This window comes from Schistocerca serialis, chromosome 7 (assembly GCF_023864345.2).
Source record: "Schistocerca serialis cubense isolate TAMUIC-IGC-003099 chromosome 7, iqSchSeri2.2, whole genome shotgun sequence".
Lineage (NCBI taxonomy): Eukaryota > Metazoa > Arthropoda > Insecta > Orthoptera > Acrididae > Schistocerca > Schistocerca serialis.
In genome coordinates this window covers 257,963,745-257,991,538 of record NC_064644.1, presented here as the reverse complement: position 1 = coordinate 257,991,538, position 27,794 = coordinate 257,963,745, and the positions used below count along the sequence as shown (strand labels likewise).

At 41.6% G+C, this 27,794-nt stretch overlaps 1 protein-coding gene across 1 annotated transcript in view; it reads right to left on the bottom strand.

The window, feature by feature from the left end:
- The window catches only part of LOC126413003 (uncharacterized), a 100,728-nt gene that overhangs the window by 54,071 nt on the left and 18,863 nt on the right, over positions 1-27,794 (bottom strand). Inside the window, exons 2-4 of the mRNA XM_050082897.1 lie at positions 27,442-27,585; positions 16,854-17,353; positions 1,904-2,003 (exon numbers count right to left, since the gene is read on the bottom strand). Of these exons, the coding sequence (XP_049938854.1) occupies positions 1,904-2,003; positions 16,854-17,353; positions 27,442-27,585 (744 nt within the window). The remainder of the gene's footprint in view (positions 1-1,903; positions 2,004-16,853; positions 17,354-27,441; positions 27,586-27,794) is intronic.

The window sequence follows — 27,794 nt, the reverse complement described above, 5'->3', positions numbered from 1 at the left end:
GGGCGATGTACTTGAGGACAATATTATGGAAATGGAAGAGGATGAAGATGAAGATGAAATGGGAGAGACAATACTGCATGAAGAGTTTGACAGAGCACTGAAAGACCTGAGTCGAAACAAGGCCCCGGGAGTAGACAACATTCTATTGGAACTACTGATGGCCTTGGGAGAGCCAGTCCTGACAAAACTCTGCCATCTAGCAAGCAAGATGTATGAGACAGGCGAAATACCCTCAGACTTCAAGAAGAATATAATAATTCCAATCTCAAAGAAAGCAGGTGTTGACAGATGTGAAAATTACCGAACTATCAGTTTAATAAGTCACAGCTGCAAAATACTAACGCGAATTCTTTACAGACGAATGGAAAAACTGGTAGAAGCCGACCTCAGGGAAGATCAGTTTGGATTTCGTAGAAATATTGGAACACGTGAGGCAATACTGACCTTACGACTTATCTTAGAAGAAAGATTAAGGAAAGCCAAACCTACGTTTCTAGCATTTGTAGACTTAGAGAAAGCTTTTGACAATGTTGACTGGAATACTCTATTTCAAATTCTAAAGGTGGCAGGGGTAAAATACAGGGAGCGAAAGGCTTTTTACAATTTGTACAGAAACCAGATGGCAGTTATAAGAGTCGAGGGACATGAAAGGGAAGCAGTGGTTGGGAAGGGAGTGAGACAGGGTTGAAGCCTCTCCCCGATGTTATTCAATCTGTATATTGAGCAGGCAGAAAAGGAAACAAAAGAAAAATTCGGAGTAGGTTTTAAAATCCATGGAGAAGAAATAAAAACTTTGAGGTTCGCCGATGAGATTGTAATTCTATCAGAGAAAGCAAAGGACTTGGAACAGCAGTTGAACGGAATGAACAGTGTCTTGAATGGAGGATATAAGATGAACATCAACAAAAGCAAAACGAGGATAATCGAATGTAGTCGAATGAAGTCGGGTGATGCTGAGGGAATTAGATTAGGAAATGAGACATTTAAAGTAGTAAAGGAGTTTTGCAATTTGGGGAGCAAAATAACTGATGATGGTCGAAGTAGAGAGGATATAAAATGTAGACTGGCAATGGCAAGGAAAGCGTTTCTGAAGAAGAGAAATTTGTTAACATCGAGTATAGATTTAAGTGTCAGGAAGTCGTTTCTGAAAGTATTTGTATGAAGTGTAGCCATGTATGGAAGTGAAACATGGACGATAAATAGTTTGGACAAGAAGAGGATAGAAGATTTCGAAATGTGGTGCTACAGAAGAATGCTGAAGATTAGATAGGTAGATCACGTAACTAATGATGAAGTATTGAATAGAATTGGGGAGAAGAGGAGTATGTGGCACAACTTGACAAAAAGAAGGGATCGGTTGGTAGGACATGTTCTGAGGCATCAACGGATCACAAATTTAGCATTGGAGGGCAGTGTGGAGGGTAAAAATCGGAGAGGGAGACCAAGAGATGAATATACTAAGCAGATTCAGAAGGATGTGGGTTGCAGTAAGTACTGGGAGATGAAGAAGCTTGCACAGGGTAGGGTAGCATGGACAGCTGTATCAAACCAGTCTCAGGACTGAAGACCACAACAACAACAATGATACTTTGCCACAGAAGATAACCAATTTATTATCTATGGCTCGAAAATAAATGTCTAAAATATGTCATTGGTCAAAGCCGACGAGTTGACCCCATCATTCAGTTGAAACGTTCAACGTATAGAAATCGGGCCCTTTTTTTACAATTCTTGCTTTAATGATGAAAGATATTCCAAAATAACTTATAAGACCCCTTGGTTCTAGTAATACCACATTTTATCATTACATCTTGGCTACGGACCTAGCTTGAGGAAACAACATTCACTTTCAGCAACAATTTTCCCTGTTTAGTTCTGCGTGTATTGTTACGAATTAGCTTACCGTAGATCCAGCGAAGATGACGACGCAAATATTAAGCATGTTTAAAAAGAGAAGAACGAAAATAGAGTGAGTCATAGCTTTTTGCAGCTCTGCAACAGACCTGTAAATAACAAAAACTAGCGTTAGTTATGTAAAAATCACAGAAATACTTCTCATATGGTATACCACTAGAACACCCTTACACCTAGTTTAAACCACAATTTACAGTTTAAGTTTCGTAATAAAATAGTTTTTTTTTGCGTAAGTTAGTTAAGATTAGCCGTAGTGTAGCTAACTTATTACTGTTTTTAAGTTACACGCATACCATTTCACTTCCTTATCGCAGCCTGCGATACCTCGTCATTTCTAAGGGAGTGTGAATAAAATGCTACTACAAGCAACTCAGTTAGCTAACTCTTCAGGCTCCCAAGGGATTAAACTCAATCGCCTGCAGTTACAAACCAAATGAGAGTTGGAGAGACAAATGCCATCAATTTTGTTCTAAAGCATGTATTGCCCTTTGTTTAAATTAGTTTTTCTTGTGCCTTCCTTCACTTCTACACGGGAAGAATAGTGTAAGGAAAGTGAAACACTAAGCAACGTATTCGATTCTACCTTGAGAAACTGACGTGAAAAACGTCGAAATAAATAAAAATACTGAAGGTGGAGCTGTTTAGAGCGAAATAAAACCCCGGCTTACGTGATGGTGAATTGGCATTCTTCAGAGATTATTTATCTAGAAAAGTAGACAGTTGCACTTATAAGTTACTGTGCAGTCTTGCGCGTGAGTTTTGTAATTAATGGTTTACAGTGAACCACGCTTGTCGGGTAACAAAAAGAGTTACAATAATTCAGAATTTGCTTGCAGTTTCACTGAGCGAGGTGGCGCAGTGGTTAGCACACTGGACTCGCATTCGGGAGGACGGTGGTTCAATCCCGTGTCCGGCCATCCTGATTTGGGTTTTCCGTGATTTCCCTAAATCGCTCCAAGCAAATGCCGGAATAGTTCCTTTGAAAGGGCATGGCCGATTTCCTTCCCCTTCCTTCCCTAATCCGATGAGACCGATGACCTCGGTGTTTGGTCTCTTCCCCAAACAATCCAATCCAATCTTGCAGTGTCCTAGCCAAATCCAGCACTAATTCAGGCCACATCGAGCGTAAAATTATAAAGAACAGTTACTAATATAGTGTGATCAAATACGAAACTTTAGGTTGAAATAGCGTGGCGGATCTGGAATTTTGGCAGACTACTAAATATTTGAGAAACTTAAATCTTCTTCTGGAATAGACATACCTCAGAGAAAACGACCATCTTGGATTTTAAGGACAAATCACAGCCTCATCCACTATGGTCACGAAAAAAATGTAGATACAAAATTCTTTAGTGGTGATGGAAATAAAAGATTGAGTAACATATGCAGAACGCTTTAATGGAAAAACTTTTCTTATTTACACATAGCTAAAATGAGGGCAATGAAGCTCAACCTTACCTTTGTTAATCTGGCTGACATCACATTTCAGTAAATTTTGGAAGAAGCTTTTATGATGGCATCAGCTTGCGTCCTTCTATTTCAGTAACAGGTGTCTTTTTTATTTAATTCTTTTATTAATTTTAACTGTCCTTAAGTGGTTGTTGTACCAGGAACTAATTTCGAAACAACAGAGTTTGATGTAAATTGTCAGTGGTCGGTTCGAATGGAGAGCTATCCGAGCGCAACTCGCGAGGCATCCACGCAGCATAGCTTCGGCCAGAATCTTTCTTCTACCTTCAAGGAAAGGTCCTAGGTCGGAGTCCCGGTCCATCACAGAATATTAGTCTGCCAGGAAGTTTTAAACGCACGCACGTTGCGCTGGAGAGTGAAATACTTACTCTACGACTAAACATGGTTTCAAAACAAAGACTTTTTAAGGAGAAGAAGCTATTATACAAAATGCTGTTAAAATACACGAATATTTGTTTTGTGTATTTCGGAAGAACATTAAGTGAAACTTGTGGCTCTTACTCTCCAACACATAGCACAGAGTGTTGTACCTAGAGGACAGTTTATCTAAGAACACATGATGTTTCCTGGTCGCTGTTCCAATCTTTACAATAACATGAAGGACAGCACATTAGAGACCACCACAAACAGTATCCGGAATATTTTACTGTTTTAGTTGTTGAGAGAGGTGAGGTTGTGTTTTGTGCAGCGTTTGTAAACATTGCAAATTCGACATATTTAAGTGCTGATAATATATGAAAGCTATTTTGAGTATACTGTAAATTCTTCAGTCACAAAGTTTTATGGTGGATAAAATTCAGTATATCTTTATAATTAGTTACATAACGTGTGGACGGTTAAGCCATACTTCGTCAGACGTGCATCCTCTTGTAACTTGCAACAGGAAATCATTTTACCATGGAAAACGTAATGTTTGCAAATGAACTGAGTTTCCTTAATGTCTTAACAATTTTCCCTGTCTCTAAAATGGAAATTTGTGTTGGTTTGCCAATAGTTTCTATTTCAAAATGTTTTAACTTGTAACTGATTTTTGGTTCAAATGGTTCAGATGGCTCTGAGCACTATGGGACTCAACTGCTGAGGTCATTAGTCCCCTAGAACTTAGAACTAGTTAAACCTAACTAACCTAAGGACATCACACACATCCATGCCCGAGGCAGGATTCGAACCTGCGACCGTAGCGGTCTTGCGGTTCCAGACTGCAGCGCCTATAACCGCACGGCCACTTCGGCCGGCAACTGATTTTTGACAATAGTTCTACTTAATTTCATTTTACTTACTGAATGCTGATGTGTAATAGCGTAATAATAACGAACAGACTACGAAACACAATATTGGCAAGATTTCCTCGATTACAACGATTTTAAACTGGAATAGAATATTTGTTTCTAGTTACGTGACCATGCTTGTATACAGGAACTGCTACACACATAACATAATTATTGTCATTTCAAGAAAGAAAGAAGAAGAAGACACACCACGAAGGGATTATTCGAATGAGACGAAAATCAGTAGACGTGATGTACATTTAAGAAAAAAACAAATTATTACAATTTCACAAAAATTGAATGATTTATTCAAGAGAAAGAGTTTCACAAACTGAGCAAGTCAATAACGCGTTGGTCTACTTCTGACCCTTATGCAAGCAGTTATTCGGCTTAGCATTGATTGGTAGAGTTGTTGTTTGATTGTTAAATACCGAGATGGTTGGAGGGCCCTGCCCATAATGATCCAAAACTTTCTCAATTGGGAAGACACCTTACTGGCCAAGGTAAGGTTCGGCAAGCACCAAGACAAGCAGTAGAAACTCTCGCCGTGTGCGGGCGCGCGTTATCTTGCTGAAATGTAAACCGAGCAATGCAATAAAATGGGACAGGGTAAGACGAGCGAAGAGCGGATTTAACGACGACGTCTGGTGAGTCAGCCAGCCTGGATGTAGTTTTTAGGTGGTTTCCCACCTCCAACTAGGTAAATACTGGGCTGGTACCAGTGCCCCGAAAACGTTTAGAAACTGTTACCACACCTGAACACGTAATCTATACTACAAGCAGACACATGGGGTTCACATATTCCCTCCTGGTGTTAGGAAGGACGTATTGCGAATACATAGAAAGAAGGATCCTTTATTGTATGATTATATGATAGCGGAACAAACACTGGTAGCAGTTACTTCTGTGAAATATCTGGGAGTATGCGTACGGAACGATTTGAAGTGGAATGATCATATAAAACTAATTGTTGGTAAGGCGGGTACCAGGTTGAGATTCATTGGGAGAGTGCTTAGAAAATGTAGTCCATCAACAAAGGAGGTGGCTTACAAAACACTCGTTCGACCTATACTTGAGTATTGCTCATCAGTGTGGGATCCGTACCAGGTCGGGTTGACGGAGGAGATAGAGAAGATCCAAAGAAGAGCGGCGCTTTTCGTCACTGGGTTATTTGGTAACCGTGATAGCGTTACGGAGATGTTTAATAAACTCAAGTGGCAGACTCTGCAAGAGAGGCGCTCTGCATCGCGGTGTAGCTTGCTCGCCAGGTTTCGAGAGGGTGCGTTTCTGGATGAGGTATCGAATATATTGCTTCCCCCTACTTATACTTCCCGAGGAGATCACGAATGTAAAATTAGAGAGATTAGAGCGCGCACGGAGGCTTTCAGACAGTCGTTCTTCCCGCGAACCATACGCGACTGGAACAGGAAAGGGAGGTAATGACAGTGGCACGTAAAGTGCCCTCCGCCACACACCGTTGGGTGGCTTGCGGAGTATCAATGTAGATGTAGATGTAGATGTAGATGTAGACACCAAAAGCCGCTAATACTGCCAAAACCTATACACCAATGTCAACACCACATACAAACGGTAAAAGGCAACAGGAAAAAGAAAGAACTAAAGATAATAGTGAACAGAGGCGTTCCTAAGAGGTAGTCTCCACTGCTTCCAATCTGAATATGTAAGAGTAAACCAGATGTGGTTTAAATTCAAACAAATAGTATTGACTGCTATTGAGAGACATATTCCAAATAGATTAATAAGAGATGGTACTGATCTCCCATGGTACAATAAACAGTTTAGAACACTGTTGCAGAAGGAAGAACAAAGCATGGAAAATTTGAAAGAACGCAAAACCCTCAAGATAGTCGAAATTTTACAGAATATCGAAATGGAGCGCGAACAATGCGAGATGCTTTTAATACTTTCCACGACAAAAGTACATCTAGAAATCCGACAGATAACACTAGTTAACAAATTTTAACTTTTTTTCTGCATCTGGTTTGCAAATGGGTGGATTTACATAGTTTAGGGGTGCTGAATACACTGGTGACGTCAATTTTTCTCTATGGTGTCACATTTCCTAGATACAAAGCAGAATAAAAAATGATAATAGCGAAAATTGAATCAATTAAGTCAAACAAAAATACACATTCAGAACATTTGAAATCAATACTATTTTGTATGTATATAAGGGCATGATGTCAATAAAAGGTTCAATATAGTTCAGAAGATATTTCCATCTATAATCGTCTTTGGTTTGTGAAATATGCGACGACGGAGCTCTTCTTTTGTTTGCCGTTTCATCGCTCTCCCTAACAAGGCCGCAGCATCATCGAAGGGTTCCAATGGCCTTGTTAACGGTGTTCCACGGTAAAAATGTCTTGGTGAAAGCGTTCACCATGCTCATAGCTTACCGCTCCCAAATTTTCCGGGAACAAATCAAGGTGAGAATGTAAAAAGTGAATTTTAAGCGACATTCTACACCCCATGTTCTTGTAGGTGTCCAACAGACCATTCAAAATGGTAACATAGTTTTTGTCTTTTCGGTTACCCAAAAATCCCTCCTTAAGTGCTTTAAAAGAAGACCAAGCGGCTAATTGGACATCTGTGAGTTTGGTATCAAAGGTTGGATCTTCCAGCAATTTGCAATTTTGTCATATGATGACATGGTTGGAGATCATGGCTGTTACTTGAAGACAAATGTTGGTGTTGGGACAGCAACCAGTCACAAATTTACTTCCTTTATTCAAGTGGTACCGTTACCGGTTTCGAATCGTTATGATTCATCTTCAGACCGTTTACACGCTTTCCTTATAACATGTGGTGCGTTTTTTACAGATAAATTGTCTTAAAATATAAGTAATACATAATTATAAGCACGCCACACACAGATGGTTGCGTTACAGATTTTCGTTGGATGTGAGTTACGTGAAATGTCGGTTTGGAGTGTTTGTTTTCATAACATGCGTCCAACAGATGTGGATACATTCCTACTGCATTCTCATTGTTAAACACGTAAATTTTTCTCACTGAACACTTTAGATTTGTCACTGAAAATATTTCTACTACGCACAACATGTTTTGGTACATACAGACAAAAACCAAAGATCCACTTCACAGTAGTCACTTCAAGCCAAATCAGTGTGCCACAGAAGCCAAACCTAAATATGCTACCCTCCCATACATAGGCCCACAATCATACCCAATAGCAAACTTATTTAAAAAGAAAAATATAACAATCAGCTTTTCCACAAATAATAAGTTACAACAAAAAGTAATCCATGATGTAAATACCTCCAAGAGCCCCTACCGCAAATCAAGAACATACAAACTCAAATGCGATACATGCCCAAAATTCTACATTGGACAGACAGGCAGGAGCTTTGAAATTAGATACAAAGAACACATTGATGTTTTAAGACTTGGAAACTTGAACAAATCTGCATTTGCAGCCCATATTGCTGAAGAAAACCATTCAGTGAGAAACACTGAGAACAACATAAAAATTTTTATATCTAGCAGACAAAGGAGACACTATGAATATATTAGAAGAAATAGAAATACACACACACAAAAACAACACCCCAGACTATATCCTTAATGAACAAACAGAGTTAGCTAACACCCCTTTCCTGAAAAATTTCCAAAAATTGTTTTTCAGCCTCCAAAGCAAATAATATTTCTATTCCTATTTGCAGATCAAGGCCGGCCAGTGTGGCCGAGCGGTTCTAGGCGCTTCAGTCCGGAAACGCACTGCTGCTACGGTCGCAGGTTCGAATCCTGCCTCGGGCATGGATGTGTGTGATGTCCTTAGGTTAGTTAGGTTTAAGACATTCTAAGTCTAGGGGACTGATGACCTCAGATGTTAAGTGTCATAGTGCTTCGAGCCATTTGAACCACTTGCAGATCAAGTAGCAAATTTATATGTTACTATAATGCTCATGATGCTAAATGTAATTAAATAATGTACTATTTTACCTATACAGTATTTAAAAAAAGAGGAACAATTTTATAATTAATGTAACAGTATCAATGTCTCTGTACTAGTGTAAAAAGCATTTCAGTTGCATAAGTGAATATATGATCCTTTTCCAAACATAGAACATCTTCAAATGTTACGATATATCATAGCATCTTTGATACTCATATGTTTGTAAGCTCTTTGTATGTATCAGTATGTATCAAAACATGTTGTGCGTAGTAGAAATATTTTCAGTGACAAATCTAAAGTGTTCAGTGAGAAAAATTTACGTGTTTAACAATAAGAATGCAGTGGGAATGTATCCACATCTGTTGGACGCATGTTATGAAAACAAACACTCCAAACCGACATTTCACGTAACTCACATCCAACGAAAATCTGTAACGCAACCATCTGTGTGTGGCGTGCTTATAATTATGTTTACTTATATTTTAAGACAATTTATCTGTAAAAAACGCACCACATGTTATAAGGAAAGCGTGTAAACCGTCTGCAGATGAATCATAAGAATTAGAAACTGGTAACGGTACCCTTTGAATAAAGGAAGTAAATTTGTGGCCGATTGCTGTCCCAACACCAACATTCGTTTTCAGCCATTTTCTTATTTGTGGTCCAACAAATATACCCTCTTTCAACTTTGCCTCTCTTAATTTGGGAAACTTTTCTTTTAAGTGACTGAAGGCCTCACCTTCTTTCTCCACACCTTTTACAAAGTTCTTGATGAGGCCCAACTTGATATGAAGGGGAGGCAAAACGATTTTATTGGGCTGAACCAATGGGATATTTTCCACATTTACGTTTCCAGGAACATATGACTTCCCTGTAGGCCATTCCTTGACTGTATAGTGGTTCTTGTTGTCACAGCTGTCCGAAAGGCACAAAAAGCAGCAGTATATAGTGAATCCAGCATGTAAACCTGTAAGGAGTGCAACAGCTTTTAAATCATGGCAAAGCTGAAATTCGTGATCCTTATATTTGATTGCCCTCCAGCAGCAAAGCCATGGTTTCATAAGTTTCTTTCATGTCTACTGCGTAAGCCAAAGCTACAGATGGAAATGCACTGCCATTATGCAGTAGTACTGCTTTCGAGCTGTTTTTACTGGAGTCAATAAATAGTCGCCACTCCTGTGGATAATGTTGTACACCTAGCTGCATCATCAGACCATTGACATCTTTACGTACACATACTGAATTCTGCATATTGAAATATTGAGCGAAGGAAGCACCTCTTGATCTGAAACGGAAATTTTTGTCCCTGGAGTTAGAAGGTTACGTTGTTGCAGTCTCGACCCCAAGAGCTCAGCTTGCTGTTTCGAAACTTTTAGATCGCGAACAAAATCGTTCTGTTCCATTTGGTTAAAGAGCTTAGGTAAAGTGTCATGATATAGAGGGCAGTACTCTTCCATATGTTCAATACTTTCTGATTCACTTGACATGGTGTCTGATTCCGTGGCTTTCAAGTTACAAACAGGAACAAGCAACCTCTCATCATGGGGCACAGGCAAATGCACTGAAGATACATTTGGTTGCTTTATTTTATATCTAATTTTGTTTGAATGTCCCGAAATATTTGTAACGCAGAAGTAACAGTCTGAATAATGGCCATTAGGCTCACACCACTACATCGGAACAGTGAATGGCATGGCTCGGCGTTGTCCTTTCAGCTACTCAGTTAAGGTTGTAGTACAGGTTATGCAGGCAATATGAGGAGCAAAACTTTTATCTTGATCACCAACAGGACAATCAAAATAGTAATTGGTTTTCTTTGGGCTTTTGGAGTGAATTACCCACACACATAACAAAAGTTGTTGGGGTGGTTTAGACAGCAACGAGATTTACTAGTTGCCATTTTTCTTAGTGTCAGTCTTAAACACAAAAAGTTTGCACTATCTTTCACAGGAAACACTCACTGAGGATCTGTTTCACATCACTGGAATACCACACCAATCATTTACTGACGATTTGTAGATCTTCTAGTTTTCCTCTGCAAACCAAAAACAAACAATTAAACATCGAAACAGAAGAACAGCAAAAAGAGAAATACTGAATACGAAAAATAAAAAACCTTTAAAAACTCCAAAATGGTAGGTGCTAGATCATTTTGAAAGGTATATTCGGATTCTACACACCAAAATACAAATAGTTGACGTATCACATTCCAGATGCAAAATGGCTGCTAACTAGTGTCATCGAAAGAGATTCTAGTAGTACGTGATACATCAGCGGAAGGACACAATCAATACGTTTACTGATTTTTATTGATGACAGTGTCACTGAAACAGGAATGCTATATATGGTTTTCCAAAATTACTTCATCAGAGAAGACGAAATAAATATTTCAGAATTTGAACCAAGAGCAGCTGCCAGCACGAGTAACTTAAAAGTAGTTATCCTGAGTGTAGCGAAGCAGATCAAATCACTTAATAAAGGGAAGGCCTCCGGTCCTGATTGTGTCCAAGTCAGGATCCTCTCATTGTGCCAGTAGAGTCAGTGTCGTCGCAACTGCCGTCTGCTTCACGTCTGCTGTGCAGCGAGCTACCTTAATTTAAGTATTAACTGTATTTTTCTTACTTGTCACTTCTTCTTCCGTGTGTATTTGCTTTTAGAAAGCTTTAATTGTCGAGTGCTATTAATAGTTCCATAGATTTCGTGTTTGTTTTGAATACAGTCAGAGAGAGTCCCTTTAGTCAACCATAGTGCCAGTAGTGCTAGTGTTTGTTTGCAATACAGTCCAGAGACAGGTAGTGCTATTTTCATTGTTTTCTACAAGAAGTGCCTAGCAACCACAGTTTAGTGAATAAACAGCCGCCTTTAGTGAATTAGCAGTCTAGTTAAAGGTTGATTAACTCTCTTCAGTAAATTGATTCCTTAGGATGGATAGGATGTGTGACTGCTGTGTACGGACGCAGGAGGAGCTGGCCACTGTTCGCGAACAGCTGAGCGTGTTGATGGCCGCGGTCAGCCGTCTTCAGGCTGCTGCCTCGGAGTGTAGCGGCAGTGGGGAGTCTGGTGCGTCGCAAGGTACACCCCAGGTGTTACATGCTTCACCCACTGTCCCTGCTGTCGAGACATCTTCGCGTGTACTGGGCGCGGTTGGGCCACCCTCTCCCCAAGGGGAGTGGCGGGTTCAGCGGCGTTCGCGGCGCACGAGGCGGAGGGTCAATGTGGAGGCTGGCCGTGTGGCATCGCCCGCTCTGCCTGAATGGACATGTGGCTGCTCCTTCAGCAAGGTCCGAGCAGGCACACGGGAGGAGGGGTTTATTAGTTATTGGGAGCTCCAATGTTAGGCGAGTGATGGAGCCCCTTAGGGAAATAGCGGGAAGGTCGGGGAAGAAGGCCAGTGTTCACTCTGTCTGCTTGCCGGGGGGTCTCATCCGAGATGTGGAGGAGGCCCTACCGGCGGCGATAGAGAGCACTGGGTGCACCCGACTGCAAATTGTTGCTCATGTCGGCGCCAATGACTCCTGCCGTCTGGGTTCAGAGGTCGTCCTCAGTTCGTACAGGCGGTTGGCGGAATTGGTGAAGGCGGAAAGCCTCGCTCGCGGGGTGAAATCAGAGCTAACTATTTGTAGTATCGTTCCCAGAACCGATCGCGGTCCTCTGGTTTGGAGCCGAGTGGAAGGCTTAAGCCAGAGGCTCAGACGATTCTGCGGAGATCTGGGGTGCAAATTTCTCGACCTCCGCTATCGGGTGGAGAAATGTAGGGTCCCCCTGAATAGGTCAGGCGTGCACTACACGCCGGAAGCGGCTACAAGGGTAGCGGAGTACGTGTGGAGTGCACATGGGGGTTTTTTAGGTTAGAGAATCCCCTCCCTAGGCCCGACAAGACGCCTCCGGAGACGCAGCAAGGTAGGAGTAGGCAAAATGCAACAGGGAATAACAATATTAATGTGCTAATAGTAAACTGCAGGAGCGTCTACAGAAAGGTCCCAGAACTGCTCTCATTAATAAACGGTCACAACGCTCATATAGTACTAGGTACAAAGTTGGCTGAAACCAGACGTAAATAGAAATGAAATCCTAAACTCAGATTGGAATGTATACCGCAGAGACAGGCTGGACAGTGAAGGGGGAGGCGTGTTTATAGCGATAAGAAGTGCAATAGTATCGAAGGAAATTGATGGAGATCCGAAATGTGAAATGATTTGGGTGAAGGTCACGGTTAAAGCAGGCTCAGACATGGTAATTGGATGTCTCTATAGGCCTCCTGGCTCAGCAGCTGTAGTGGCTGAGCACCTGAAGGATAATTTGGAAAATATTTCGAGTAGATTTCCCCACCATGTTATAGTTCTGGGTGGAGATTTTAATTTGCCCGATATAGACTGGGAGAGTCAGACGTTCGTAACGGGTGGCAGGGACAAAGAATCCAGTGAAATTTTTTTAAGTGCTTTATCTGAAAACTACCTTGAGCAGTTAAACAGAGAACCGACTCGTGCCGATAACATATTAGACCTTCTGGTGACAAACAGACCCGAACTATTTGAAAAAGTTAACGCAAAACAGGGAATCAGCGATCATAAAGCGGTTACGGCATCGATGATTTCAGCCGTAAATAGGAATATTAAAAAGGGTAGGAAGATTTTTCTGTTTAGAAAAAGTGACAAAAAGCAGATTTCAGAGTACCTGTTGGCTCAACACAAAAGTTTTGTCTCAAGTACAGATAGTGTTGAGGATCAGTGGACAAAGTTCAAAACCGTCGTACATAATGCGTTAGATGAGTATGTGCCAAGCAAGATCGTAAGAGATGGAAAAGAGCCACCGTGGTACAACAACCGAGTTAGAAAACTGCTGCGGAAGCAAAGGGAACTTCACAGCAAACATAAACATAGCCAAAGCCTTGCAGACAGACAAAAATTACGCGAAGCGAAATGTAGTGTGAGGAGGGCTATGCGAGAGGCGTTCAATGAATTCGAAAGTAAACTTCTATGTACTGACTTGGCAGAAAATCCTAAGAAATTTTGGTCTTATGTCAAAGCGGCAGGTGAATCAAAACAAAATGTCCAGACACTCTGTGACCAAAATGGTACTGAAACAGAAGATGACAGACTAAAGGCCGAAATACTAAATGCCTTTTTCCAAAGTTGCTTCACAGAGGAAGATTGCACTGTAGTTCCTTCTCTAGATTGCCTCACAGATGACAAAATGGTAGATATCGAAATAGACGACAGAAGGATAGAGAAACAATTAAAATCGCTCAAAAGAGGAAAGGCCTCTGGACCTGATGGGATACCAGTTCAATTTTACACAGAGTACGCGAAGGAACTTGCCCCCCTTCTTGCAGCGGTGTACTGTAGGTCTCTAGAAGAGCGTAGCGTTCCAAAGGATTGGAAAAGGGCACAGGTCATCCCCGTTTTCAAGAAGGGACGTCGAGCAGATGTGCAGAACGATAGACCCATATCTCTAACGTCGATCAGTTGTAGAATTTTGGAACACGTATTGTGTTCGAGTATAATGACTTTTCTGGAGACTAGAAATCTACTCTGTAGGAATCAGCATGGGTTTCGAAAAAGACGGTCATGTGAAACCCAGCTCGCGCTATTCGTCCACGAGACTCAGAGGGCCATAGACACGGGTTCACAGGTAGATGCCGTGTTTCTTGACTTCCGCAAGGCGTTCGATACAGTTCCCTACAGTCGTTTAATGAACAAAGTAAGAGCATATGGACTATCAGACCAATTGTGTGATTGGATTGAGGAGTTCCTAGATAACAGGACGCAGCATGTCATTCTCAATGGACAGAAGTCTTCCGAAGTAAGAGTGATTTCAGGTGTGCCGCAGGGGAGTATCATAGGACCGTTGCTATTCACAATATACATAAATGACCTTGTGGATGACATCGGAAGTTCACTGAGGCTTTTTGCAGATGATGCTGTGGTGTATCGAGAGATTGTAACAATGGAAAATTGTACTGAAATGCAGGAGGATCTGCAGCGAATTGACGCATGGTGCAGGGAATGGCAATTGAATCTCAATGTAGACAAGTGTAATGTGCTGCGAATACGCAGAAAGATAGATCCTTTATCATTTAGCTACAAAATAGCAGGTCAGCAACTGGAAGCAGTTAATACCATAAATTATCTGGGAGTACACATTAGGAGTGATTTAAAATGGAATGATCATATAAATTTGATCGTCGGTAAAGCAGATGCCAGACTGAGATTCATTGGAAGAATCCTAAGGAAATGCAATCCGAAAACAAAGGAAGTAGGTTACAGTACGCTTGTTCGCCCACTGCTTGAATACTGCTCAGCAGTGTAGGATCCGTACCAGATAGGGTTGATAGAAGATATAGAGAAGATCCAACGGAGAGCAGCGCGCTTCGTTACAGGATCATTTAGTAATCGCGAAAGCGTTACGGAGATGATAGATAAACTCCAGTGGAAGACTCTGCAGGAGAGACGCTCAGTAGCTCGGTACGGGCTTTTGTCAAAGTTTCGAGAACATACCTTCACCGAAGAGTCAAGCAGTATATTGCTCCCTCCTACGTATATCTCGCAAAGAGACCATGAGGATAAAATCAGAGAGATTAGAGCCCACACAGAGGCATAACGACAATCCTTCTTTCCACGAACAATACGAGACTGGAATAGAAGGGAGAACCGATAGAGGTACTCAAGGTACCCTCCGCCACACACCGTCAGGTGGATTGCGGTGTATGGATGTAGATGTAGATGTAGATGTATGCTGATACAATAGCTCCATATTTAGTAGTCATTACAACCGATCCACACCTGGAAAACTGCACAAGTCAAAGCAATAGCCAAGGAAGTTAATAGGAGTAATGCGCTGAACTATGGACCCATATCGGTAACGTCGATTTGCAGAATGATTTTGGAACACATACTGTATTCGAACACTCCGAGTTATCTGGAAGAAAACGATTCATTGACAATTAGCCGACACAGATTCGGAAAATATCGTTCTTGTGAAACACAACTATCTCTTTCTTTTCACGAAGTAGTGATTACTATTAACAGGGGATGTCAAACTGATTTCGTATTTCCAGAAGACTTTTGACACCTTACCTTACAAGCCATTTCTAATCAAACTGTCTCAGTTGTGTGACTGGATTCGTGACTTCCTGTCAGAAAGGACACAGTTCGTAGTAACTGACAGAAAGTCATAGAGTAAAACAGAAGTAATATTATCTGGTGTTCTCCAAGGAAATGTTATAGACCCTCTGCTCTTCCTGAGCTACATAAACGACAATCTGAGTACTGTTAGATTTTTTGTAGATGATGCTGTCATTTAGCGTCTTATAAAGTCATAAGATGATAAAAACAAATTACAAAACGATTCAGACAAGATATCTATATGGTGCGAAAAGTGCCAAGTGCGAAAAGTGTGAGGAATCTGCTAAACTTCAGATACACGATAAATCACACATATATACAGGCTGTAAACTGAACTAAATACTTAGGGATTAGAATCACGAGTAACTTAAGCTGCAATGATCATATAGATAATGTTGTGGGTAAAGCAAACCAAAAACTAAGATTTATTTGGCAAAACACTGAGAAAATGCAACAGATCTACCAAAGAGATTGTCTACAATACGTTTGTAAGTCCTCTTCTGGAGTATTGCTGTGTGCTGTTGGATCCGCGACACATAGAATCGATGGAGGACATCGATGAAGTTAAAACAAGCATACAGAGCTTCACGTTTATGATACGTGAAGTGGTATGGCAGTCATTAAAACAAAGGCAATATTCGTTGTGGCAGGATCTTCTCATAAAATTTCAGTCACCAGCTTCTGCTCTTATTGTGGAAATATTCTGTCGGCGCCCACCCAAATAAGGAGGAATGAACAGCTAAATTAAATAAGAGAAAACAGAGCTCACGCAGAAATATTTAAGTGTTCGTTTTTCCCGTGCCCTATGCGATAGTGAAATGGTAGAGAAATAGAGCGAAGGTGGTCCAATGAACACTCTGCCAGGCACTCAGTTGTGAATTACAAAGTAATCATGTAGGTGTAGATGTAGATTCGCAGGTGAGATTGCTGTCTTCAGCGAAAGGGAGGAATACGTTACTCTTAGCTTCTTTGTGTGGTTGCATATCGAAGCATGTAGTACACTTCCCATCAACTTTGACGTTTGCTGCATATCGACTTCATGGTGTTGCAAATTTTATAGCCAACTGCATATATCCTATTTTTACTGTACAGAGTGCACAATTCGTCCAGTGTCAAACTAATAGAAATAAGAAATAAACTTACCTAAGGATCACTTGATGATGCCGAATATTCTTTATTAGTTGGTGATACATCTGCTCGTGACTACCATTCTGTGTGTACACAGCTACAGGCCCAGGTAACGAGTGGCCCGCCGCTACTAATTTTCCACGAGGTCTACGATGACTGCTTAACAAACTGGAAGTGACCCGGTCTCTATGTACTCCCTCATCTCTCTTGTAGGGCTCGGCCGTCTCGTTGTCCCCGAACTTCCCCATCGCCATCATGTTGTTGTTAAGGACGTGCAGCTCGGCAGCGATGCTCAGCATGAGGACCGCGAAGAAGATGTTGAGGTAGACGGACACGGCTATCGCGACGACGATGGTGAACACCTGCAGCACGTAGAGCAGCACGTACGTGGGCGACTGCTGCAGGGCGTCGGGCAGCCACGTGGGCAGCGGCAGGCTGCGCCCCTGCGGCGAATCCTCTCCACCGGAGAACAGCGGCTCCAGCATCCACATCATCGTCGGGATCCCGGTCATCACCTGCCGCACGCCGGGCAGGTTTCTTGCAGAGTGAGCTACAGGTCTGTGCTATCTCCCAAGTAACATCGTTCTATTACGACAGGAGAAACTGACTGAAGTTGTAATGTATGAGGACTATTCGGAATGCAAGGGACGGTCGGTTGCAAAATGGAAACCACATTGAAAAATCAAAAAATTTTTATTGGCACAGTTAGCTACACTTTCCAGCTACTTCTCTACAGGCTGGTCCATTGGTAGTGACCGGGCCAAATACCTCACGAAATAAGCATCAAACGAAAAAACTGTTGTTATTGTTGTTGTGGTCTTCAGTCCTGAGACTGGTTTGATGCAGCTCTCCATGCTACCCTATCCTGTGCAAGCTTCTTCATCTCCCAGTACTTACTGCAACCTACATCCTTCTGAATTTGCTTAGTGTATTACTGCAACCTACATCCTTCTCAATCTGCTTAGTGTATTCATCTCTTGGTCTCCCTCTACGATTTTTACCCTCCACGCTGCCCTCCAATGCTAAATTTGTGATCCCTTGATGCCTCAGAACAAGTCCTACCAACCGGTCCATTCTTCTTGTTAAGTTGTGCCACAAACTCCTCTTCTCCCCAATTCTATTCAATACCTCCGCATTAGTTGTGTGATCTACTTATCTAATCTTCAGCATTCTTCTGTAGCACCACATTTCGAAAGCTTCTGCTCTCTTCTTGTCTAAGCTATGTATCATCCATGTTTCACTTCCATACATGGTTACACTCCATACAAATACTTTCAGAAACGACTTCCTGACACTTAAATCTTTACTCGGTGTTAACTAATTTCTCTTCTTCAGAAACGCTTTCCTTGCCATTTCCAGTCTACATTTTATATCCTCTCTAATTCGTCCATCATCAGTTATTTTGCTCCCCAAATAGCAAAACTCCCTTACTACTTTAAGTGTCTCATTTCCTAATCTAATTCCTTCAGCATTACCCGACTTCATTCGAATACATTCCACTATCCTCGTTTTGCTTTTGTTGATTTTAATCTTATATCCTCCTTTCAAGACACTGTTCATTCCGTTCAACTGCTCTTCCAATTCCATTGCTGTCTCTGACAGAATTACAATGTCATCGGCGAACCTCAAAGTTTTTATTTCTTCTCCATGGATTTTAAAACCTACTCCGAATTTTTCTTTTATTTCCTTTACTGCTTGCTCAATATACAGATTGAATAACATCGGGGAGAGGCTTCAACCCTGTCTCACTCCCTTCCCAACCACTACTTCTCTTTCATGCCCCTCGACTCTTATAACTGCCATCTGGTTTCTGTACAAATTGTAAATAGCCTTTCGCTCACTATATTTTACCCCTGCCACCTTCAGAATTAGAAAGAGAGTATTCCAGTCAACATTGTCAAAACCTTTCTCTAAGTCTACAAATGCTAGAAACGTAGGTTTGCCTTTCCTTAATCTTTCTTCTAAGATAAGTTCGTAAGGTCAGTATTGCCTCACGTGTTCCAACATTTCTCCGGAATCCAAACGGATCTTCCCCAAGAACGAAACTCGTCTAGCTTGAAGGGCGAAACCAGATGGCACTATGGTTGGCTCGCTAGTTGGCGCTGCCACCCGTCAAACGGATATCAATTGGGTTTTTTTTTTTAAATAGGAAACCCCGTTTTTATTACATATTCGTATAGTACGTAAAGAAGTATGAATGTTTTAGTTGGACCACTTTCTTCGCTTTGTGACAAATGGCGCTGTAATAGTCACAAACGTATAAGTACGTGGTATCACGTAACATTCCGCCAGTGCGGACGGTATTTGCTTCGTGATACATTACCGTATTAAAATGGAGCGTTTACCAATTGCGGAAAAGGTCGATATCGTGTTGATATACGGCTATTGTGATCAAATTGCTCAATGGGAGTCTGCTATGTATGCTGCTTGGTATCCTGGACGACATCATCCAAGTGTCCGGACCGATCGCCGGATAGTTACGTTATTTAAGGAAACAGGAAGTGTTGAGCCACATGTGAAACGGTAACCACGACCTGCAACAAATGATGATGCCCAAGTAGGTGTTTTAGCTCCTGTCACAGTTAATCTGCACATCAGTAGCAGAAAAATTGCGCGAGAATTGGGAATCTCAAAAACGTCGGTGTTGAGAATGCTAAATGAACATCGATTGCACACGTACTTTTTTTCTGTGCACCAGGAACTGCATGGCGACGACTTTGAACGTTGTGTACAGTTCTGCCACTGGGCACAAGAGAAATTACGGGACGATGACAGATTTTTTGCACGCCTTCTATTTAGCGACGAAGCGTCATTCACCAACAGCGGTAACGTAAACCGGCATAATATGCACTGATGGGCAAAGGAAAATCCATGATGGCTGCGACAAGTGGAACATCAGCGACCTTGGCGGGTTAATGTATGGTGCGGCATTGTGGGAGGAAGGATGATTGGCCCCCATTTTATCGATGGCAATCTAAATGGTACAATGTATGCTGATTTCCTACGTAATGTTCTACCGATGTTACTACAAGATGTTTCACTGCATGACAGAATGGCAATGTACTTCCAACATTATGAATGTCCGGCACATAGCTCGCGTGCGGTTGAAGCGGTATTGAATGGCATATTTCATGACAGGTGGATTGGTCGTCGAAGCACCATACTATGGTCCGCACGTTCACCGGGTCTGACGTCCCCGGATTTCTTTCTGCGAGGAAAGTTGAAGGATATTTGCCATCGTGATCCATCAACAACGCCTGACAACATGAGTCAGCGCATTGTCAATGCATGTGCGAACATTACGGAAGGCGAACTACTCGCTGTTGAGAGGAATGTCGTTACACGCATTGCCAAATGCAATGAAGTTGACGGACATCATTTTGAGCATTTATTACATTAATGTGGTATTTACAGGTAATCACACTGTAACAGCATGCGTTCTCAGAAATGATAAGTTCACAAAGGTATATGTATCACATTGGAACAACGGAAATAAAAGGTTCAAACGTACCTGCGTTCAGTATTTTAATTTAAAAACCTACCTGTTACCAACTGTTGTCTAAAACTGCGAGCCATATGTTTGTGACTATTACAACGCCAGCTATCACAAAGCAAAAAAAGTGGTCCAACTAAAGCATTCATATTTATTTACGTACTACACGAATATGTAATAAAAAATGGGGGTTGCTATTTAAAAAAAACGCAGTTGATATCCGTTTGACCTATGGCAGCGCCATCTAGCGGGCCAACCATAGCGCCATCTGGTTTCCCCCTTAAAGTTAGACAAGTTTCGTTCTTTTTAGTTTTTTCATTTAACGCTTATTTCGTGAGCTATTTTGCCCGGTAACGATCAATGGACCACCCTGTATATATTCGCCGCTACGACTAAGACATTTGTTGTAGAATTGTACCAACTTTCCAATATCCTCGTCATAGAAGGCTGTGCTTTCTACCAATTCTTTGTGTTGATCTGCAGCTTGTTGCCTGTGCCAAAACGTTTTCTTCGTAGCCAGCGGTTCGTGTGAGCAGAGATGAAAATCTGAGGGATCCAAGTCCGGCCTGTATGATGGGTGATCATACACTTTCCAACGAAAACGTTGCAGGAGCGTCCTCATTGTCCCTGCAATGTGTAGCCGAGAATTGGCATGAAGAAGGATATGCATGTCGGATACGTTGTGAAGGCTGCATGAAATCAGGCGAAATTTCTCACCGGCGCTCATGTTTGACGGGATAGACTATTTTGTAAGCATCATTACATGCTTACTATGGACTCAGAACTAAAAAGAGCGAGATCCACGGGCATACTAGGGACACTATCGAACACATGTAAGCAATGCTTCATCGGATTTAAACTGTAGTTTCCATTTCACTATCGACCGGACCTTACTTTCCGAATATCAGTCGTAATTTAATATTCTTTTATCTTTTAATGAAGCAAAATCGATCACAATTCCTATCAACAAATTCTTTGACAATAAGCTAAACTAATATTGCAATTTTTTATACGAAAGATATGTTTAAAACAACAGCACAACATTGCTGATTGCTTGCTGATTCTGAAGATATCTTACAATCATTCTGAAATTGTATTTTAGGATCCCTGTAAGTAATGCATATTCCGAATGTTGTTGCACTCTGAAGTTCAATTAAATGATTGTTTTGAAAAATGACCTTGATTCTAGAGAACAAAAGAACATGTTTTACACATACAGCTGCAAACCATACACACAAGATGATTTAATATTTATAAAATATTAATCATAATTTATTAAATTCTTCATTATTTCGAAAACAGTTCATTCATTCATCATTGATTGTCGATGAAATCCGTAATATGGATTTGTGGCTTAGAATGGAGATTCAGAATTAATTTTTTTTGCCTCCAATTTAGAAAACGCCACAAAGCATGGGGTGGATTACAGAGCTCTCTGCCTTCGTACCGAGAGAGGTCTTATGCAGTTTTCTTACAGACGTTAAGGATAAGATATTTTAGCTAGAAGACATAAATTTCAGTATACAATCAAAGCAGCGGGGTATGTGGTGAAGCAATGCTCTGATGTACGAGGTATCTCCACAAAGTAAGTTCCGTTTGGTTATATAATACAAACGTGTACAGATACAGAAAAAATATTTATTGTACAAAAACCTACAATTGTTAAACTACTTTTCTACATAGCTTCCGAAATTTTGTAGGCACTTGTCTCAGCGTGGCATAAGTTTTTGTATGCCTTCTTCATAGAAGGTTGCCGCTTGTGTATTCAACCATGTGGTAACATGTTTTTTCAGCTCATCACCATCGTTGAAGTGTTGACCACCAAGGACAGATTTAAGTGTAAGAAGAGATGAAAGTCGCTAGGAGCGAGGTCCGGGCTGTACGGAGGATGATCAAACGCGTCCCAGTGAAATTCCCGTAAGAGTTGTTCGGTCACATTCGCCGTGTGAGGTCGGGCATTATCGTGAAAAAAAAAAAAAAAAAAAAAAAAACAACGCCTTTTGACAGTAATCCTCGGCGCTTGTTCTGTATTGTGCGGCGCAATTTCTTAATAGTCACGCAGTAACCATGTGCATTCATTGTTTGGCCTCGCGGTAAGAAATCAATCGTCAAAATGCTTTTTCTGTCCCAAAAAACGGTGCACATGACTTTTCAAGGTGTCAAGATTTGCTTAGGCTTAACCTTCGTCGGGAATGAAGTGTGCCTACATTCCATTGATTGCCGTTTTGTTTCAGGGGTGTTGTACGATACCAAAGTTTCACGCCCCATGACTATCCGAGAAAGAAAACCAGAGCCTTATGTAGCGTGTCAAAAACAGAAGTGCACTGTCCATCCCTTGCTTTTGTTGTTCAGCAAGAATTTTGGGTACCCAACGTAAGCAAAGTTTTCGAAATTTCAGTTTTTCGGTAAAATTTTCATAAATTTGTGTTCGTGAGATTTACGGAACTTCCATAGCAAGGGCACTATGTGTAAACGTACGGTTGTGCTTAATCTCCTCTTCAATTGGGTGAACTAGTTCATCAGTAACCACAGACACGAGTCCACTTCGTTCTTCATCGTGCACTTCATCACGTCCTTCATTGAACAGTCTGACCCATCTTCTAACTCATAGCATTTTGTCCGTAAACCTCGCCGATTTTCCGATTAATTTCCTTTGGTTTAACGTTCTTAGCATTTAGAAAACGAATCACAGATCTGATTTCACACGCGGCGGCATTTTCAATTACGACTGACATTATAAATAAGCACTACAAAGCACACATCGACAGCAGCGATCTTGAAATGGCGTACATGTCTTCTCCTTGCGTCTGAGTAACTGCCGCACATGCTCGGAACTGTGGTCGTAGCGCTGCCGCTGATAGAAATAGAAACGGAACTGACTTTGTGGACGACCCTCGTATTAGGCATCCAAAATGAGTAAGGCAGAGGAGAATACGCTTAACAAAAATGTACCATAAAGCCTTCTTCGCTTCAGTTCGATCCAGTCGCTCTTCCTTAGTTACAGAATCTTCAGCATTCTTTTCTAGAACGCCTTAACATAAGCTTCTGTTTTCTTCTTGTACGTACTGTGTATCATTTGCATTTCAATTCCATACAACCACACTACAGGCAAATATTTTCTGAAGCGAGCAGTACCACGCCTCTTGCCGGTAATCAACCAGAAGTAACCAGTCGGCCATTTTCACTCTGCCGTTGCTTTCGACAGTCAGTTTCTGTTTTGTCGGTTTGCTTTCAGTGCCGCCTGCTTTCAGCCGTCGATCTTGGTTGTTGTCACATTGCAGACTTTTGCTTTGAATTGTGAGTTGGAACTTGTCTTGCCAGCCACTGACGTTCTTCTTAGTTACTGTGTGTTTTCTGTAATGTTGTTCGATCTCCTAGTGGGACTAGCTTCATGCTTTTTACTGCGCATTTATTCTTCTTGTTTTTCCTGCCTTTTGTCTCATATCCTCATGGTGTCTGCATGTTAATACTGGATTTGGCAACGTTTGTGGTAGAGGGTGGCCGGATGAGCTTCTCGCCACCATTCCCCCTCCCTCCTTCCCACCCCGGGACGGTATTTGTGTATCCCGACTGTCTGCGTCTAATGCTAATGCATGTGAAAATGTGCGAACGTTTTCTAAATGTTAGCGAATCGTGTAACTGAGGCGGGGCGTGCGTACCAGCCCGGTATTCAATTAGTCGGATGAGGGAAGCCACCTAAAATCTCGTCCAGACTTGCCAACACACCGGCCCTCACCGTTAATCCGCAAGGCGGATTCGATCTGGGGTCGGTATGCCTCCCCGTGTCTGTTATGGCAGAAATAATTGAAGTATTTTGTAACTTCATACTTTCCAATGGTATTTCTTAATGCAAGAAATTTCTTTAAATAGTGAAAATTTCAAAATGACTTCGAATCGAGGCTATGATGGCTAAAAGCGTCTTTACATAGCACTGACGTGAGACTAGCATAATTTGCATATCAGAAGCCTGCTGATAATCAAACAATTAATAAAGAACTGAATTTTTTTCACCGAGTCTAATTTGTTTAGTAAGTGCATCATACGTTAAGACACAACCATGAATATAGTAAATGTTGGCATCAGTGGTCTCGTGGATTGATCATGGTTTCTTTTTGCGAGTCGTGGTCTCGATTCCCAATCCCATCATGTATTTTAGACAAACACGAAATGATCTCCTACTCGTCTAGTAATGCCAAGGGAAGAACATCATGTTGCACCGTAGTTCATAATCCTCATTATAATCATCACATCCCTTTACTACCAACTGGGGCAGAGCTAGTTTACATTGGGCCACAGCAAAGGCGGACGCCGCGGCAGACTGTCGCCAATGAGCTTCCTTATGCTGTAAACTTAATTTTATTTCATGGGCCAATAGTCACTTCAGGTCACAGGGCACTTATTTTATTTGAACTTGAGACGTGAAAAATTTGATGCTGGACTGGGACTCGAATTCTGATCTCCTCTTCCATGGTATCTGACCACACGGAACGATATACTGTAGTTTTGTTCTTTTCGCCAAGACTGCAGACTCTTCTAGGCCTCCACGAAAGGTACATATGTGTGTCCGAATCCTGGTCCAGCACAAACATGTTCACGGTTTCATTTCAAGCCCTAGCGTATTCACACCTAACTACTACTGATAAATTATTTTCATTTTTAATGTCTCGCCGTGTGATGACAACAAAAACGATAGGTGATATTATTTATAGTCAAACATGCACACATCTCAGTGCTGATGAGCAAGCAATTCGTGGACAGAAACCAACGGCGGTAGGTGCCGGATGCGATTCCTGGACATGCAAAAAAATTGTATCCCCATTTCACAATCAGATATCTCGCTGCTGGAGAAAAATTTCGATATCTAACATCCGGTTTTACATAGTTAATAATCTGATTACGTGCTGGGTTCTAATCCGAGTCACAAAACTTTACATAATGGCACTTCGTTTTAAACACGTTCAAACTTTGTTACTTGAAATTATATTAAACGTTTTTCGTGATTAGTTAACAAGGAGATAATGGTGTTGACAGGATTCTAGGTAGGGCACAAAAGTCTTCAGATTTGGTAACCGATACAGGTAAAAACTTCGATATGTCACGACTCTTTGACTTACTCACGTGACGAACGTTGCTGTGATCGAATCTCTGCCAGGCACGAAAGCTTTGGCTAGTTACAGCGGCTGTATGTACTTGGTTCTAGTCCAGATGCAGAACCAAGTTTTTTGAAAGTTAAAAAATGTGCTCAAATAATTGCCGAATCATGAGGACAGAGAAACTACTGGTGATACGATGTTAATTTTGATGTTTCCATAGAGCGCTTGTCGGTGTTAAACACGTTGCTTTTAGTGGTATCGATACCTACGATGCCACTGCTTAGGTTGGCACTACGACAGACACCGACGACAGTGCCCTCTAGCCGGCGCTGGAGAGCTCGACGAGCATCGCTACAGATTCGGCCCATTTCATCAGATGCAGCCAGCCAGAACTTCGCTTTGCTTGCTCCACATACGACGGTTCTAAGACTTTGTATCTGTACAAAATTATGTATTCTTCTTGCACCAGTAAACAACTTTTACTCACCGCAGTACCGACGTAATTTTCCTTTTTCCTGTTCCTTACCCACGCGCCGCCTCCCAGGCGGGATACAAAACTATTAACTGATTAGTTCAATATCAAGTTTGTGACTAACCATTCGTATCAGGAACGACTTTTCACAGGTGTGGGAAAACCTTTTAAAGAGCGAAAATACTTCAGATTGTCATAGAACTTTAGAAGTCGAGATATTGTCTCAAAATCTCTTGTTCATAAAGTTGTTTAATTTTGCCTGAACATTAGTGGAATGACTTATGTGATGGAGTTAGTTAACACAAATTCTAATAAGTTTGGTAGTGATTTTCAAATATCACTTATTATAATAAAATTGAGTTTACAGGCGTTAAGGACTGTCTCATCTCTAATGACGCATTTCCTGGTATTTACAGTATTGTGCTGTTGATTCATTTCTGGACTGATTAACTTAAATATCAGTGTTCTCTAGTGAACTCTTGTGGTATCCATTTTGTATAGTCAAACGACTGTAGAGCAAAGAGCTTAGATTATCTGCAAGACAGCTACGCTATGTGGGCAGCATGCAAATATGTGAAACGCTTTTGGGTATGATAGTGCATTCACACTGCTGCCGCAATTTTTCTCATAGAATGCTATGGACTCTTGGCTAGAACATTATGCGCCTCCTCTATTATTTCCTGTGACCAACAACTTCTGGACCTTCCTGACGATTTTATCTTATGTGCAATTCCTGTTGCTTGAAAGTTTTTCACCCATAACCTGACTACGAATGCCAGTGGTACGGGACCATTCCGTCTAAAGTTGAAATGACGACGGTACTCCCGTCTAACAGCAGCAACACAGTCATCATTCTTGTAAAAGGTCTTTACAGCCACAGCTCGTTCAGGATTGCTCCAGTGCTCCACCTCAGCAGATGGCTACCTAGCTGGTATATATTACAAACATCCAGTGTTGCCAATAATGCCATTCACTTTTAGAGAATAATTAAAACAGCTAGTTTTTCTGGCACATTTTGTATTTTACAGTCGTCAGTAGTTAAAGATTATGTCTCAGTCATGGTGTGATCAACATGGGAATGAACTTCAGCATATACTACACACCCTAAATTATCAGTCAAGGACATTATGGAACATTAGGGGAAAAAGATGCTTAGAAAGTAATCCTGAGCTTGCAGCCGCAGATTCCGGTTGTCAAGCGACACTGTAACTCAATGGTACAAAATTCTTATCAACTGAAATCGGGGCTCATCTGACAAGTCCACGGCTTTCCAGTCGGCTAGGGCCCAACCGATAAGTTCGCGAGCCCAAAAGAGGAGCTACAAGCTATATCCTGTTAGAAAAGGCACTTACGTCGGTTGTCTGCTTCCCCGCATTGGTTTCTACGCTTTCTTGATGCAGTGTTGCTTGTTGCGTATCCAGTACGAGCAGAATCAGCGCTAATCGAGAGGTTAAAGGTAGTTATCGAGTACTATTTATGTGTTTCAATTATTCTAACAGGCATGTGTTTCCGGTTGGCAGCGAGAATAAGTCAGCAGCGACTTACCTGCATGTAGCGCACGACCCTGGCAGCTTGGCTGCGGTAGATGGCGCGCACGCCGCCGCCTACATCCTCAAACTGGCGCCAGCAGCTCACCAGCTGGAGCGCCAGCTGCCGCAGACGCTTTCTGTGCCACAAGAAGGCCGCCACCTGCACACGATGCGACAGTGAGTGCACGGGAGCTCAGCTGCTTAATGCATCTGAAGCTGTGTAAATTAGTGCGGGGCTGTAATGTTATGGATCTGGCAGATAAAAAAAACCGAGCCCTTTTATAAATGATCCAGTGTCACAGAAAATATGGACATGAGAAAATATTTTCATGCACTTCCTTCCAGGCGATTCTACAGCATTATACTCGT